Source organism: Cyanistes caeruleus, chromosome Z, assembly GCF_971803275.1.
Source record: "Cyanistes caeruleus chromosome Z, bCyaCae1.hap1.1, whole genome shotgun sequence".
NCBI lineage: Eukaryota > Metazoa > Chordata > Aves > Passeriformes > Paridae > Cyanistes > Cyanistes caeruleus.
Window position 1 is genome coordinate 60,455,143 of NC_141732.1, and position 18,009 is coordinate 60,473,151.

The 18,009-nt window shown below is 34.2% G+C and overlaps 1 protein-coding gene across 5 annotated transcripts in view; it reads right to left on the minus strand.

Annotated features, from left to right (window-relative positions):
* TRAPPC13 (trafficking protein particle complex subunit 13) overlaps positions 1–18,009 on the minus strand; it is a 23,453-nt gene continuing 5,444 nt past the window's right edge. For 2 of the 5 annotated variants that reach the window (XM_023943812.2, XM_086868540.1), the window contains exons 2-13: positions 16,705–16,773; positions 15,718–15,817; positions 15,035–15,119; positions 13,276–13,403; positions 13,076–13,148; positions 9,731–9,775; positions 7,289–7,306; positions 5,006–5,139; positions 3,697–3,895; positions 1,418–1,518; positions 619–769; positions 1–523 (exon numbers count right to left, since the gene is read on the minus strand). In XM_023943812.2, coding sequence (XP_023799580.1) covers positions 419–523; positions 619–769; positions 1,418–1,518; positions 3,697–3,895; positions 5,006–5,139; positions 7,289–7,306; positions 9,731–9,775; positions 13,076–13,148; positions 13,276–13,403; positions 15,035–15,119; positions 15,718–15,817; positions 16,705–16,773 — 1,208 coding nt within the window. In that variant the 3' untranslated portion in view covers positions 1–418. The remainder of the gene's footprint in view (positions 524–618; positions 770–1,417; positions 1,519–3,696; positions 3,896–5,005; positions 5,140–7,288; positions 7,307–9,730; positions 9,776–13,075; positions 13,149–13,275; positions 13,404–15,034; positions 15,120–15,717; positions 15,818–16,704; positions 16,774–18,009) is intronic. The other 3 variants (XM_023943814.2, XM_023943816.2, XM_023943815.2) reach the window with 3 other exon arrangements.

Sequence of the window (18,009 nt, forward strand, 5' to 3'; positions counted from 1 at the left end):
TTTATTTTTTTTTATTATTTGGATTCAAGGAACTTGTCTGTAAAAGGTCAGTTCCTTTGAACTGAAGCAGTTTTGTCAGACATCATTTTAAAAGGATTTAAATACTTTAAAAAAATTAAAATAAGAAAAAAAAGCACAAAATGCTAGTATTTCTTATCAATCTCATACCCCTGTCCTGAGCTGATGTAAATGCAATATAATATGCTAGAACTACACTTTTTTAAAAGGTTTTATTTTTAGTAGATAAGAGATTTGAAAACATTCAAGAAATGCTCAGACAAATTAAGTTATCATTATTACATTTACAGCTATATAGGGATTTGATTTTGTTTGTACTCATTTTAAAACAATGACTGCAAAAACTTTAAGAAGTTGGTCAAAATAAAAAGAAGCCCAGTAAAACTACAGAATTTTTTCTTCAGCTTTGCTTGATTTCTGAAGAAACTACACAGACCTGTGCAATATCATCATACTCATATGTTCTCTTCAAAAATGTGTCTGTAAGTCTTAGGCCAGAGACACTCTAGAAGGGGAAAATATTTAGAAGAGTTGTAATTAGAAAGAACTATTAATATTATAAAACACCTATTTTACAGTAAAACTGTACAGATAACTTACCTGTAATCCCTGCACTGAAGACAACAATGTAAGTGCAAGATAGAGGGATGAACTTGGGTGCAGCTTTCCAAGTTGCCTTCCTGAAACTCCACACCAGTGGATTGAATTAGTATTGCACATTTCTAAAACCAGATCCATAGTCCTTTCACTGCTAGAGGAAATCAAAAAACAAGAATAAACCTGTGGGCTTTTTAAAGCATTTAAAACTGCAGACATGTAAGAGCTTTATTGAGGTTACTGTTAATCAAGATTCATGAATAATTATACTGCAGCAAGCAGTATTTATTGTGATGCACAGTAATTCAGCTGCAGACAGCTGACACAAGCATCCTGTCATGGGTTTAGCAATACTGGATAATACAGAAGTGTTTACGCTTTGGATGGACTACAAGCTTTTCATGAGAAGTATCTGCAGGCCAGAAACATACTTTAGTCCCTGGGCTCAACTTCCACTTAGAATTACTTCATTTAAATGTCACTCTTGCAGCCCTAAGATGGGTTGTGATTTAAGTATGAGGTGAAATCATAAACAGTATTGTAGACAGATTCATGGGATTCCTCTACAGATTTCTGGCTATCTCCTAGTTCAGTACAGTATTAACAGATCACAATGTAAGCTTTTTAGTTGTAGTTGTTTCTTTGGGGCTTCCTTTTATCTCTGTGTTTCAAGTACCTTTGTGTTGCCACAAATCATAGCAGAGACTAGGTTTAAGTAGTTTCAGAAGGAAGTACTGAAACATAAAACCAGCCACAACTCACCCTCTCAGGAAAAAGTACAAGAATAGCATGACATCATTACCTGCAATTTGTTATTTTACATGTGATGTCAAAAGGTTCTTCCAAATTTACAGTATCTGGTATTGTCTCCAATGAAAGCCTTACATCGCCGTAACCAGGAGCCTGGAAAGGAACAGGAATGTATATTCTTAGATGTTGGATTGGGAAATTGAATTTCTTACTCAAGTTTTCATTTCCCGAAAGAAGCTCGGAATTAGAGAGATCTCAAGAAAGAAGATTGACTATGCTTCTGATTAGTATGGGAATCACAGCAGCTCTCCATCTTCAACTAAAGAACATCTTCATAATCTTTATTATTACACTTTTCAGGAGAGTTTAAATAGTCATATACAGGTCCTGAGATCAGCTTTAATCTAAAACCTCTGTTAGGCAGATAACGGATCTGTGTGGACAAAACCAGTAAAACTTCCCTGCATAAACCCACCATTATTCCACATCCTAAGAAACAAAAACTGCCATTTCAGTCATTTATGCCTCTGCCAAAATAATTAATTGTCATCAGTTAGAAAGTCACGTGATTATCAATTATTCATGAGCCAAACACATTTCATATGGTCTACTAATAAACCTACAGTAAGTATCTTTGGTTACTAGATACCAAAGGGTTGATCCAAAATAGTAACATGCAGATGAAAAAGCAGGTTTAGATTTTCAATCCCTATGAATCCCTATGACCATGAGGGAAGAATTGAGGAAAAATCTGTCCTGCCTGCCAAAGCTTAGTTCTTGTACTTATTCTAATTCTGCTGATAAAAGGATGCTGTAGTGAAAGTTTTATTTACAGCATGATTGAAAGATATTTCCAAAGAGGTCCAGAAAGTCAATGACTTACACACTGGGAACAGTTTTAGTCAAGCCACTCAAAAAAACCCCAGAAACCAAACATGAAAAAACCACCCCCAAAAAACCCAACCAAACCCACAAATTATGGTATGTGGATACTTGTTTCAAAGGTGCATTTTTTTTATGTGACCCGTAACAATGGCTGAGGGACATAGTAGAGGTAAAATGCTGGGCCTGGGTGGGAAACAACGGCTATAGTGCTGGCAAATGGATTAGGAGGAAAATGCTTAAGGGTGAGGTCTAGAAATTAAATAATCTGATAGCACTTAAAAAATTAGGGAAAGAAAAGAGGGAGTTACACTGCAACTCAGAAGGGAAAAAAACCCAACTACCTGCTGCTTTTCTAAAGACAGATGTTGCTCAAAGTATACAAAATAGTGTTTTTCTGTTAATCACAAGGCACAAAATGATGCATGACCAAAACTAATCCTGGAGCGTTGAAGTGTGTGCTTCACATGCAGTTCTCAAAGGTTAAACAAGAAGGGATGCAGAGTGAGACAACAGTCATTTAAGGAGGGAAAAGAAATGAGTCTAAAGGGAAATGATAGGAAATGTCTGTTGAAAATGAAACAGTTTATTGTTAAAAACAAGCAACAAATTTCAAAGTAAGCAGAGTAACTAAGTTTAGAAGAAAGGGCAGTTTTTAATTTGATGGGGTTATGTACATATTCAACACCTCAATTAAAAATTAAGACACATTTCAGTGACTTAGTGAATCTTAGTGTCTTTCCTGTGAATTTCCAGGGTCTAAGTTTTCTTGCCTAGTTCCAAGTCAGTGTGACTTCTCTACAGAACTGCTGAATGTACTAGCAGTTGGGGACTGGGGGAAAGACAGAGGCAGAGACCCAATTATAAGCTCTGTAAACTTACACTGAGATTTCAATTGTTTCAAAAAGTTTTTTTTCACTACCTTTCTCTATCTCTCACCTCAAGTGAGAAGATGCAAGCCAGGTTTAAGCATTAGATGGCTGTGGAGCTGACTTAAACAAGACAGTAATTACAACTTAAAATTCAAGAACAGTTCATAAATCAACCAGAATAGGATAGACTCAACCAAAACTGTAGATATAGAAGATGTTACTCCAAGCTAAAATGTATGAACTTGGGAGCAACTTCCATGTCAAGAATTGGCATATTTAAAGAGGTCCGTTTGTCAGTTTGTTGCCAAATGGCATTCAAGCAGTTAATTTTATTCCAACAAATGTATTTTGCAACACTGGTTACTGGATTCTGACAACTAAAGTGCTCACTCCATTATCTTAGCCACACTTCACTGAAGAAATACAAGAAATAATTCTAATACATACAGAAAGGTGTGAATAAAATATAAGGCTCAAAAGTAAACAGCTCACACTTTTCCAAGTCATTATTAAAATTGTCCATTGAGTTTCCTTAAAAATTAATGCCAAGTGAAATTAACACTTAAGTTAAACTTACCATTCTCTGGAGCTGACTAGTTTGCAGCCTTCCTCGTTCACCCAAATTAGTTTTCCATACAATGTCTAGTTTACCTATCACAGTTACACCTTTTATTACTCCAGCTTTCTCTGCAAATTCTTGCTTTGGTTTTAGACAGTATAAGTATTGACGTGTATCCATAGGTTGTAAATATGTCCTTGCACCAAAAGTAGACTCACTGGAAGGAAAAAAAACATTAGGTCTTAATTTAAACAGCTATTTTGAAGAAGATTAAGAACACAACCTTTTTTCCCCCATGCCCCACCAGTCTTATGGTATGTATACACATGGTTTGCTAATGGTAAAACAGATAGAATACTTTTTGTTTTCACAACAGAAAACAGCTCTAAAAATTATGCAGCACCAAGGACCATGGAGAAATAAAAGAACCTGTTCTTCTCAGCCAGAGACAAGTAAGATAGAAATCCACTCTGCTACATTATAATTATCTGGCATCTTAGCATTTAAACAAAAACGCTGGTAATTTTTCTTCTGCTATTTGTTTTCCCTCACAGTAAATTAAGGTGAAACTAAGATTCTTCTTCAGGAGAAAAACTATTATGGTGGATGCAAACACTTGGTAAGAACAAAGCTCCATTATGAAGGTGAATCCTTCAACAGGCAAGGAGAAGACAGATTTTTCACTTCAGCCCTTACTGCTGAAGCACTCAACCATCACCTCCAAAAACCCAAGCAACTGCAAAGCACAAACAGCCAAATATAATTCACAAGCATTTGTATCCAGTCAGTTATTCTGGTATTAGGTATTAACTAATTCAAATTTAATTTATTTCAGCAGGACAAATTTTTATATTCTAAATCCATGAGGGAGTACCACTGATCCACCTTGACTGGTGCCTTGCTATATCATTATTAGAACAACTGAAAACTGTAAGCAGTTTACTGATAGGAAGCCAGGATTAGTCAGATGAGTCCTGTAAGGCAAAGTATATACACACAGATTAGGTCAGACCTAGATCTGTGTTAAATTTTATATAGGAGATACTGAAATAATAGTATGTTTTCAAGTCTTCATGTCATCATTGTTACAAATTATTTGAGGATTAGGCTCAATATTTCTTTATAAGGTAGAATTGTAGATTTTTAGAATGATTCCTATGGAAAGAAAACTGTAACAAATTTTCCAGTTGAATACATAACAGAAATTTGATCTTTTTACTCAAGTGAAGACAAACAATCCTCCCATTATAGGCAAATGACTAATACTTGCATAATGAAATATTAATACAAAGCATTTCAAAGTCAAATATCCTGAATGTGTACATACCTTTCCCCTGCTATGTCAACTGTGTTCAGTTCTGCAACATTGTACATCATGGATGGCTCTAAAGAAACTTTCTCCATAAACATTGGAGAGGTAGTGATATTTTGAATTTGAGCTTCCAGAAACACTTCATCTGTCTGCAAAAAATCAAAAGTTCAAGTTCATGAAAATATGATTAGTGTTATTAAAAACAGTAGGCAGTCCTATTGTTAAAAAAAAAAGGTCACACATGTTTAGTTCATGCCTGCAAATCAAATTAATTAATGCAAGAAAAAACCTTAATCCCAGTAACAACAGGAGCAAAAGTGTTAGTCAACAGGTATCTTGCCAAACAATGGATGTGGGATAATTTTGCTATGTTCTAGATTCTGCTTATTTGTAATGCATTAAATCACCACTTCCCAAGACTTTCATCAACTTAACAGCAACTCAAGCTTTTATCCAAATTCTTAAAAAAAAATTGAATAAATGGTAAGGAATTGCAGTGCACAAGAACATGCCATGCCAGATCACTAGTGCATCAAGCTGTATAAAAAAATTAAAATTTGTTTTTCTTTAACTGAAGTAAAATAGTTCAGGTACATGCTCTGAGCTTTTATTATCAAAAACTAGCATTCTAGCTAAAATGCAAAATCCAGCCCCTGCTCTCACTCAGCTGCACCATGCCAAAAGTTACCAATACTGTATGCATCCAACAATTTAACTGGTGCTCTAACTTCAGAACATCTGAAGCGAATGCCTCAAGATGGTATTGAAGGACCAATTCTGGTACAGAAATGAAAGCTATAGAGTGTTAAACTTCAGAAAATGAAAAACCATAGAACTAGAGAAGTTTTGGCTCACTTCTTTTGTGGAATTGCAGACCAGTAAAGTCACTTCGCATGTCTAAAAGTCTCAGGATAATTATGGAAGCCTCAGACTATTAGAGATATGAGCTCCCAGAAAAGTGAAAACTACAATTAAAGAAGTGCCAGTTAAAAAAAGGAGGATACCAAATTTCCGTTTAAAAAAGAGTCACTGATTCAAGCTATTGGATTAATTGATTCTTGTAGGTCCCTTCTAACTGAAATAGTCCATTCTACAGATTAAAGATTTAAAAAGTTTGAGTATTTTGTTATGATAAAATTTTAAGAAAGTACTTTTGTGGGGAAAGTGGAACAAAACTTAAATTTTCTTTTTGATCAGTGTAAACAAATGTTTCTTTATATAAATGGAGTCCTGCTTGTAAATTACAAAATAAAAGTAGGACAAGATAACCAAAATATGTTTAGTCTCAAAAAATTATGTTAGAAGGAGAAATATGGAATGGTTGTGTAACTTTTTGTATTGCCTTATAAACACATTAAATACAAAGCAGCATCCATATAGTAATGAAAACTGTGCAACCTCAACGGGTTACAGAGACACTTCATGCTTGCAAGCACTGGAAATAATCCCAACTAAAACATGATTCTCAGTAATCATTACTACTACTGCCTGTCATTTAAACTGATACAATTTATATCCCATAAATCCATTGCTCAAAGTGTTCATTTACCCAAATTTTAGTAGTTTTCAAAACAGCAAAAGGCGTAAGTTTAAAAAAGCTAATTTGAAAGGGAAAAGAAAAAACAAGCAGCATAATGAAAAAGCAAGTTAGTTTTGTGTTATTCTTAATTTGATCAAGTATTACATGTTTTTTTTTAAAAAAAAAATCTTGTCAAAATATGCAGTTTAATAGAAGGCACGCCTTAAAGTGAAATCAGACCGCAGAAGTAACAGAGTAACTCAATCAACTGTTACATGCAGTTAAAATTGTGAAGAGCAGTCCCAGCTAGCCAAAGGAAGGAAGAACATCCAACTGCTGCTCTCTCCTCAAACCCACTGTCTCCACCAACCAGATGTGAGAAGTTCTGTCACAGCTTACACAAGCAGTGCTGTGGTGAAACCTACACTTCAATGAGTCAACAGCAGAAAATTTTTGAAAGGAAGTAACTTCTCTTTTCAAATAATAGATCTAATAAAATTTTGGTGAGGAATTATATTATTTTTTAGATTATATTATAAAGGAGGACCCCGACAAGAATCTGTAACTATCAGGTTCTAGTTTCAACAATGGGTATTAAAGAAAGAGCTAACCATTTAAATGATTAGCTGCACATATAAAGACGAGAAAACATCAGTTTATGATATGCAGAACAAACATTGCTTTTCCATTATGTTTGTAAAGAATGTCAATAATAAACACAGAGACAGTTAAGCAATTAAAAAAGCATACATATTTATAAAAAAATAAATAAAAATTACCACAGAACTGAGGTCACTCTAATGGGAAAATAAAAAAAAAGAACACATTAGAGAAATTAGGGTTAAATGTTAAAGAAAAAGGAGGCTAACTTCCAAACAAAATGCATTTCTGCATTTTTTTGCACCATTTAAACAAGATAGCATTAGTAAGACAGAAACATAAATAAAAATGGATGCAAACAAAGATGACAACTACATTTCTAATAACTTATAGCTAGTATGATTACATGGTTTACTAGCTTTGCTTCAGAACCAATCCAAAGTAGAGCTTAAGGCACACAAGTCACAGACAAGATATGGTAGAATAAACTGACTCAAAAAAAGGAGTTAGTTTTTGAGTAAGTTTAAAGTTTGTCCTGCATTTCAATCCATGCAATGGGTTGTATATGAAATGGAAAAACAGTCCTTGTCACCTTATAGATAATTTGAAGTATCCTCATATATAATGTCTTAAAAAGAATGTGGTAATGTGTCCTAGCAAAGCCAACAAGTTGCAAGTTATAAAATTTGGCATAATATCAAGAAAAACTCTTTTTTGAATATTCATCAATCCAAAACCCAATTTCAAGTGCAAACTTTGTTGTCTACCTCCCTGTGCACACTTGCAGGAACAGAACCTTTTACAAAGCCTTTTTTCAAGGCACATTAAAGTCAGTGAGAGAGTAATTCAATCCCAGGATTGCAGCAGATTAGAGCAACAGGGCATGTGTTCTATGCATAAATTTCACTGATCAACTCCATCTGGGTGCTACTGCAATATAAGCAATAAGCAAGAAGATTAAGGTTCAGCATCATTCCTTGTTTTAGAAGAAATTAAATTATGGATGATCATTAGACTATTAATAGAAAATAATTTTAGTAACAGGCATTATGAATAGACAGCATCACATCTGTAATCTTAAGGGTAACAGTTTAACAGGTTAGTCAACCTTTAAAATCTTTAGTTAACTAATAACTGACACATACCATTTATTTCTCCCCTGCTCTCAAGGATAATAGTCAGGATGAATTTCTTGGTGCTTTCACAGCAATGTAGTACCACACACAACAGCTAACAAAGACTTATTTCTATGGTTTTAGAAGTTAATTGAATTCTATGGTCACAAGACATAGCAACACTTTATATACTTTCAGAAATTAGATAGGAGTGCTACTATACCAGCTTGCTAGGCAAATGGAAATTTCCCACTTAATATCATCTAAAATCTGTTTTAAGATAGTTTTTTTAATAAATTGAATGGGTAAGATGATAATGGGAGTTGCATAAATTCATGAACAGGAAGAACAAAAGGCATCAAAGAGACTTTTAAAAACTCTGCAGAGGGAAGAAAAAGCACAAAAAACCCCCCAAAACCCAAACCCACAAGGTACCAGCTCAAATCAAAGCTTCTCAAAGATTTTTACCACAAAGAATTGGTGGCTGAGAGTTAAATAAGACTCTTATCAAGAGCAGTCAGTATAAGAGCTATGAAAACAAAAAAAACAAACAAAAAAAACCCACAAAAAAACAAAACAAAAAAAAAATTTCCATGTAAAAAGTTTGCCCAGAATTACCTTAGAATTACCTTATCACAAAAATTACACGTAAGGTATAAAGAGACCACATACTTTACAGCTGAAACAATAATATAATCCACACAGTAAATAAGAGATTTATTTTGCTCCCAGAGAAAGTACCTTGTTTCTTAGAATTATTTTTGCCCTTAGATCACAGCAGAAGACATCTCCAGACATTCCCACTTAGAGATAATAGCAGCTCTATAAAGGGCTCAGCCAGTGCTATGTGTTTATGTTCCAATCCTGCTCAGGTACCTCACACCTAGTCAATGCATGGTTTGAAGGCTGTGGCCTACAGATATGTACCAAATTCGTCCCATAAATAGACAAATGCAGTCTAAGTATGTCCAAATAAATATGCAAAGCATATATAAGATCATTTAGTTTAGAAGCGCTGTGCGTAACTGTCACAAACCTAAAATTTAAATTACTGAACTGAAAGGTCATAGTTACATGGGGAAAATTTAAATTTAAGTAAATTAAACAGTTAAGTAATTTAAATTTAAATTTTCCCCACTCTAAAAAATCACTCTGATAATCTGTAATTTCCTTTATGAACAATTAATCTCCCTTACAGTAAGTACTCCATCAGCCTAAACATACAAGCAATTACTGAAAGTATTTGAGTTCATGAGAAACTGGAATATATGCAAAATTGTTAGTCAATTACTAACATTTAACTTAACTACATTAAGATCCTAACATCTCTTTTGCCCCTTCATCTAAAACCTATCTATTTTTAAGCTTTACAATATATATGTACCACCATTTGTACATTAGAACTGATCAGTTCTCTCAGAAAGGTGTACTTAGAAAGCACTTCAAATTTAATCTAAGTAACAAACCCACCATGCCAAAGCAAACCTGAATACACACAGTTCTCACCTCCGCATTGTAGAATTTGGTTTTCACATCTAGTGGTTTAAGAACCTGAATGAAATGGAAAAAAAGACAGATTGACAATAAGTTTTTCAGACAACTTTGGCATAGACTGTTTTGAAGTGCTAGGGTCTTTTACTAAAAAGTGTTATTTTTCTTTTTGATCTTACACATAGCAGGTGCATGACAGAATATATGAGAGAATCAACTCAAGAGTATAACCTCGCTGCTTCTTACTTGACTTGTTTGTTTTCTTACTAAGCAGTCTCCTCGTACTGAAATAATTCTCCACCTAAGCACTGGCCTCTTACGAAACTGCCCAAATTCACTGCTCTAAGTAGATCTGTGTGTTTACAATAATACTATATCCATTCTGGGTCATGCAGCAGCCTGCATTTGCTTTCAACTGTGAGCAAGAGCTATCTAACATTTACAAGTCCTTCAGAGTTTCGGAACAAAAGTTACTGAGGGCTTCTCTAAACATAAGTGAAACAGAGAACTATTAATGCATTTAGCTTTATTAGCCTTCCTTTTTGAAAATGCAACTGTTTTAAGAAATTAAAGAAAATCATAATACGTAAAATGAATAGTTAATAAATCATATTCATTAATCTCATGAGATTCAATCAGAAAAAGAACACAACAAATTATATAAAATATGATTATAAAGTGTTGGTTCTTAATGCTTGAGTTTTGTGCATAAAGCCACTGCATTTATGACATTCAAATATGAAGCATTTATAAAGCGATGTAACTGAAAGAAATAATTTTCTATCATACTTGTAAGGAAACAAATTTAAATTCTGTTTCTTAAGACATTTGTTTCCCATTACACAGGGAAACTTTTTTTGTTTACCTAAAAGTGCACTGCAGCCTGAGATACCTCTAATGTTCCAAGTTGTCAACAAATTTTTTAGCACTGAAGAATTCAAGATCAAAAAGTCGTCATCACTGAGATTTCTGCATTTTAAAAGGCATCAAATCTTAAAATGTTAAAATTTTAAAAGTTAAAATCTTTTAAGAATTCATAACTATCTCTCGTCAAAAAAAGAATTAAAAATTTTAATTTAGGTCTTTGTTGCTTGATAAAAGATTCTTTTCTGTCCAATATTTTTCTTCAGTGAACTTCTTATAAATTTTCCAAAATGCTGATTTTTTTCCTCTCTCTTCTGATAAACAGTCTTTTTATTCACTGCAGTAAATTTCAATTGGCATTCCAGAAAAATACAAAAAATTATTGTGATGTTCACAAACCACCCAGCCTTAGAAGGATTCATTCTCTCTCCATAAAAACTGTTAATAATGCTGTTAATAACTTAGTGAGAACTTTGGAACAGAAAGGCACTATCAATTACTATAAAACTATAGATAATGGCTAAAAGAAGCTGATTCAAACCAACAAACACCAGTTCAACTTAAGACATTAGAAAATGTAAATGAAAAATCTGAAAATCTGTAAGAGTATTTTTTTATTATAAAATAGCTAGTGACATCTCCATCACTAGCAGCCATGAATTCTCACTGTAAAGACATAGTTCAGTTTTCTGTAACACTTCTTTTTGATTGTTCTCAGGTCTCCTACTGGTGTCTCCATGTCAAATTTAAAAAATAACAGCCAAAATTCTCAGTGCAATGCTATTCTCATAATGAATCAGAGAATATTTATAGAAGTTGCAGAAGTGTATATATATTTATACTTCCTTCTTTGAATGAAGGGTTTCACATTTGACAGCTGGCTTCAACTGTTTTGATAATTTAGTTGCTTATACTGGGCAGTTACATGCCCAATAAAAACCATTTAATTGCCAATTAAAAACCATGGCAATTACACCATGCAAGCAGAATCTCCAAAAAAATTAAACAAATACATTTGAATACAAAATCTAAAGGAGACAAAACAACATCTTGTATAAAGCTCTGACAAGAACAACATTAGTGAACAGAGGAACGGTGAGATCTGAAGCTTAAACATGCATGTGTAAGCAATCAGAAAAAGCCCAGTAGGGACAGAGAAACAGAACACTGAACAGAGAAAAAGAATGGAGACATTGAAAGGGAAGCAATTTCATAAGGAGAGCAAGACAAAGCACACAAAGATGAAAATTAATTTCACTGAAGAAATTAATAAAAAATTCATAAAACTCTACAAAACTCTACAGAGATGCTAGTTTCAGAGGGAGGGTAACACAAAAAATTTACACAGAATTGTTTTCTCTAGGATTGTCAGAAAACACCTTTGACTAATCAATACCTGGCATTTCAAAGCCCACTAGTATTAACAGCACTCAAGTGTTCTTTCTAATGCATCACAATTTAACCTTCTAAAGACTGAAATTCCTTTTTTTTTCTGAAGTATCGACAGAATACTAGAAATGCCAACAAAATGCAACCATTTTCCCCCATCTATACAGAATAGTGCATCTCCTATACCCATAATATCATAGAATATCCTGAGTAGGACAATAACCACAAGGACCATCAACTCAAACCTCCAGGAATATGTGCCCGAGAGCATTGTCCAAACAGTTCACAAACTTTGCCAGACTTTGTGCTGTGGCCACTTCCCTGGGGAGCCTGTTCTGGTGTCCAACCACCTTCTGGGTGAAGAACTTTCTCCTAGTATCCAACCCAAACTTCCCCTGAAACAGCTTCAGGATGAAACTATATAATGCTCCTGTATTACCAGACATCTTATCTAAAAATGTATTCAGTAGAGCTTGTAATGTAATGCTCCGTCTTATGAAGATTAGTCCACCAATATCCAAGTCTCAACGTATTTCTCTAAAAAACTTAACATCCATGAAATACACAGTAAACAGACTCTTTCTTGCAAGAACCAGTCCACAGATTAGTTCCTTGCTTTCCTCAGTCACTCTTATCTCAAGTCTTGAAATTTCTGTGATGGAAGAAAATTACTTTTGTCGGTATTATGTAATACATTAGACTTCTTTACTTAAATTCCTTTAAAAACTGAACTATTTAATTTTAATTTAATAAGGTTACACACACCAAAAGAAAACCCAGAATGACCAATACTTGTTCATTCTGACTTTAAAAATAGTCATAGAGCTGACTGCTATAAAAAGGGAGTTTTTAAGAGTAGATTTTTTTTCTCAATAAATTAGTAAAAGTTATTAGATGTAATATTTGTTAGTTCTGAAATGTGTAACGGTGTGGTAATTAGAAAACACCGATTTGTGTGACATTTGAAGCAGTGGCTTTTAATGGTTCACTTTTAAAAGGGAATGGATTTTTTGTACATAAAGTGCTTATGAAGTATCAAATGTTTTAAAATGTGTTTTACAGAGTCACTAAGTTATTTAAAGTAGAGTAAAATACTTAATGAAATACCTGAAATTTGAAGAACTTTCTGAAGTACATCTTCTCTCCAGTCTGCGTAGTGTAACTTACTGCACAAACTAAGCTGAAAAAAACAAGTAAAAAAAAAAAAGTTGTATTACTTTAAAACTTGTGCTATATCAAAAGTAGAATAGCACACATGTACTTCAGTTTTATTTAGGATCATTTAACAGAAAAAGTTAAAATTTTACATGTGTGTTCCTATCTCCTTTACTTCATGATGGATCACGTCATCAATGCAACAGTCAGGTTTAAGTTCTGCCACTGCAGCACTAGAAGCTGAAAGGTTCAAACGCTGAGAACTTGTCTGAAGATCAGCCTGGGGACAGAAGAACAAAGCACTGGTTAGAACTACGGTCATTTAACACAACCTAAAGAAAGTACAACTTATGCTATAAAGTACTGGTATAAAGAACTAAAGTTCACTGAGCATTTTGTACCCCATGTTTTCACGCATATTGTAGGAGTTCAGTTGGTCAGAATATGGGATTCACGTCACCAAGGCTGCAGGTTCAATCTCTGTGTGGGCTACTGACTTAAGAACTGGACTTACTCATCCTTGTGCGTCCCTTCCAACAAAAAATATTCTGTGATATTCTTGACTCAGACACTTTCTGTAACATATATGAAGATGATGAGATACTTACAAAGCTAAAGACAAGTTCTAAAACATGTAAGTACTCCAGTCCTTTACCATGCAGGTTACAAAATAGCTACTTATTTTATATTGAATTCCACAATGACTTCTGAAATTTCTACTTTCAGTGTTTTATTTGCTCAGTAAACACAACACCCCAATCCTCTAGAAAATGATTCATATAACATAAAGATCAGTGTATGCTTTACAGGAAATTGAAGACCTGATTGAAAATGAAGGTAAGCGACTGTAACTCCATTTTTTTAGCTGTGGAAAGTTTTGCTACACCAATTCTTCAGAGAAGTTTTAAATAGAAGAGTGCATGTCCAAAGAAGGTAAATGGAGGTGAGGGTGTTTAGACAGGAGAAAAAGGCTCAGGAGAGGGACTTTACTGTTCTCTGCAACTACATGAAAGAAGGCTGTAGCTACGTGTGAGCTGTTAACTTCTCACAAGTAACATACAATTGGAATAAGAGCAAATGGCCTCAAGTTGCACCAGGGGAGGTTTACATTGGCTAGAAGGAGCAATTTCTTCACCAGAAGGGTTGTCAATCATTGAACAGACTGTCTAGGGAAGCGGTTGAGCCACCATCCCTGCAGGGGACTGTGTGGATGTGGAACTTAGGAACATAGTTTAGCAGTGGACTTGGTAGTGTGGGTTAACAGTTGCACTTGGTGACCATAGAGGTCTTTTCCAACCTAAACTGGAATTCTATAGCTATGATTCTGTAATAAACCCATTTTTTGACACAATCCTATGTGACAGCTACAGCTGATCTGTAAGCTGCACAGATAAACTGGCAGCACACCTCAACTTGACCAGCCCAGTTCGTTGGAGAACTGAAGTAAACAAGTCCCTGGGTAAGACAGTGATAGGTTGGATTCAAACTCAAACTGGGGACACCAGCCAATCGCATTCAATCACAAATGCAGATGTGCAATTGGCCAGTGAGCTGGGCAGTGCTAAGACCCCAACCAATCAGGTACATGAGCACGGGAAATTTGAAGCCCCTATAAAAGGGAACGCCCATCAATAAACTTTGGCTTCATGAGTTCGGTGTGTTCAGTTCATGTGCCTGTTTCCAAAACTGCAACAATCCTAGTTTTTCATTTAAATCTTTGATGATTTCTATAATAATTTCTATTTTTACGTCTTACTTTTTCCAATATCCAAGTATATTTTCTGAATTGGAAAAAGTGACGTATATTTCCTAAAGTCTGTGTGTAAGCATTAATCATGCAATATATTGTCAGAAAGTATCATCACTGTATTTTTTTTTTAAGTTTTTTATAAATGGATTTCTCTCACATACCTTCACCAGTATGTCCTTGACAACTTGATTGCTATCATTGTGCACACTAATATAACTGGAAAATGTTTCTCCCAGAAATATGTTTCTGTATTCCAGGAAAAAAAAAAAAAGAAAATAAAAGATTTTTTTGTAACAGTTAATAAAATTCAGTACATTTCACTGAAACACTTTTAAGTTCACACACATACACATTTGCCGTATCAAACTCTAGAAGAAAACTGGCATTTGCACACCCATGCTTTTGAAGTCATCCTTCAAAGACAATCCTTGAAGATATCCTTGAAGACAAACAGTTTTAAAAGAGAACAAAAAAATCAGAGTTTTTTCTAGCTAAAAGTCTGACAGGAATAAGAAGACAGGTTTCAGTACCCACAAAAATCCCAGTAGTAAATTCTGTTAGAATAACATCTGGTTTATAGTATTAGATTACCTTAGAAATTCATCCATAGCAGCAAATCTTTTTCAGCTTTGAATTCTTACTAGGTTCAGGCTACAGACAAGAAACATCAGGCAGCATACATATACATACATACATATATGTATAAATCAAGCCACGTATTAGTTTTGAAATGACTGAACAACTCATTGCAGAACAATGGTATTCAGATAGCAAGAGAAGTATGAATCCTAAACCAAATGAGTCCTAAATCTTGCATATTACAGTTACAATCATTTATTCTTACCCAAAATTTTGAGGCAAAGTCAACATTTCTCCTAACATCAAAGTTTCAGCACCTTTCACAGTAGAAGGATCATCTTTCATGAGCTGGTTAAATAGGTTACCTGTAAACATATCAAGTTGCTATTAATTAAATATTTGCCAAGTCCAAAAGTTTGTCTACATTTAAGTTAGACACTTAATCACTTACTCAGATGTAGTTTATTTCAGATGTATTTCTTTTAGAATAAACTTGTTTAGGGATTAAATATATATCCATAGGCCTGCCTATAAATTGTAACTGAACTTCAAGACACTTGCACCCAATAGTTTACTCAGTATATACATACTGAAGGGAACAATCCAAAAGGAATTGCTCAAATTAACACTGAACTTTGAGAGAAATTCTATCCATCTAAACCTAACATTACATAACAGAACTAATCAACCTCATTTACTTTCTTCTCCTGCTTGCTCTGTACTTCCACACAACCTTCCTTCTTCATCTTTCCTTTGACTTTCTTATACTTGACTTCTAGATTCCAACTATATCTGGGAGACAATCCAGGGATTTCCAATTTATGATGGCACACCAAGCATAGCGCAACTCAAAACCAGTGATTCTTGCAAGATCTGCTTTCCAGAGAACACTCATGTTGGTTCTAACTACCAGGGCCTTTTCACCAAATTAAAAAAAAAAAAAAATAGTAATGCAAATTTTTCAGCACTTACACATTTCCCTCACAGAACTACTTCCCACTGTGTATGTCAATTGCTTGAACATTGAGGTCATGTGTTTGAATGTCATCACCAATCTTAAAAAGATATAGGTCAAGAGCTATAAAGTGCACCTTGGTACTTTCCTTTAGCTATTACCAAATCTAAAATATATTGCTGTTTCAGATTAGAGTCTATGGGAGGTCATGACTCCTTTAACATCTAACTGTTAGATGGTCACAGTACTTAAACTTGGTAAAACATACATAATAATCAGTCAGTAGAAAAGACTTACCTGGCAAATCTCTTTCTTCACAAGTCACTGGAATATTAGTGAATAAGGTAGGTTTGGTCAGCCTCATCACTGCAAAAATAAAAAAAAAAAAAGACAAAACCATCGGTCAATCAAACAACTATATTTAATTTTGTTCTTCAAGAATGCCTTGCCCTTCTTCCACAAAAAACAAACAAACAAAGAAACAAACAAAAACCAAACAAAAAACACCCAAAAAACCACAACCACCAAATAAATCTCAGCCTGAAAAAGGATCACATGGCCTTTCACAATAAAAAAAACACCTCCCTGCTATTCTAAGATCCATGAACACTGGTAATGCCATTGCTCCCTCCTGCTTTCTATCCCTGGTGAACTAACCTACTAATCTACTGATTTCAATTTGATGTGCTAAAGATCTTACACCTCCTACAGCTTTTAAGTGCTTTGTGGTCTTCATAAGTGCGTCATTTTCATCTGTTGGTGGATCTTAACAGGTTAAGAGCCTGTCCTGTGACCCTTGTTGACCCTCTAGAATGGGACATGATGACTCATACAGACCCTTTCAGTCAAACACCAGTCTATAAGAAATTGCATTTACATCTTATCCTATAACTTTCACAAGGGAGAGTTACAAGACTAAAAGCCTACATTATTTATACCACTTCTTTTTCTCTAAGTCACAAACTTTAAACTCAAACCAGTAAAACCAGCACAAAAACCTAATGAAAATACTTAAAACAAAGCTATTTTATTGATACTGACAAAATCAAAATCATTAGATTTTGCTATTAAATAAACCCTACTTCAAGTAAGTGATATTTTCAAAGGCCATTTTAACTCATACTCAAAATTACATTATTTTCACTTATATGACAGATTTGAGGTGCTACTTCTTAAAATAATTTCTCCCTCTTCAAATTAACCAAAGGTCCTAAACTTGTACATAGCTTATCATGAAGGCATTCATATGAAACAAAATTGAGCATTTGTAACCTAAGGTGTTGATCTGAATATGTAAAAACCATTGGGGTTTTTTCCTTTGTAACTTAATAAAGCACCAACTAAAACTAATAAATAAAACAAAAGTATTTCTCTTGATTGCAACAAGTTAAACAATACCTTTGCACTGATACATGTATGGTAGGTTTATTTTTATTGTACTTTTATACAGCTATTGTGTCCAGACAGCATTCACTGTTTCCAGTGGTATGAAGTATTCAATTACTTTGATATACATACATTTGGATACAGTGGGCTGTATTGGTTCAGAAGAGCATATGTTACCATAAGCAGACCTACGCAAATCAGCATACACACAAACAA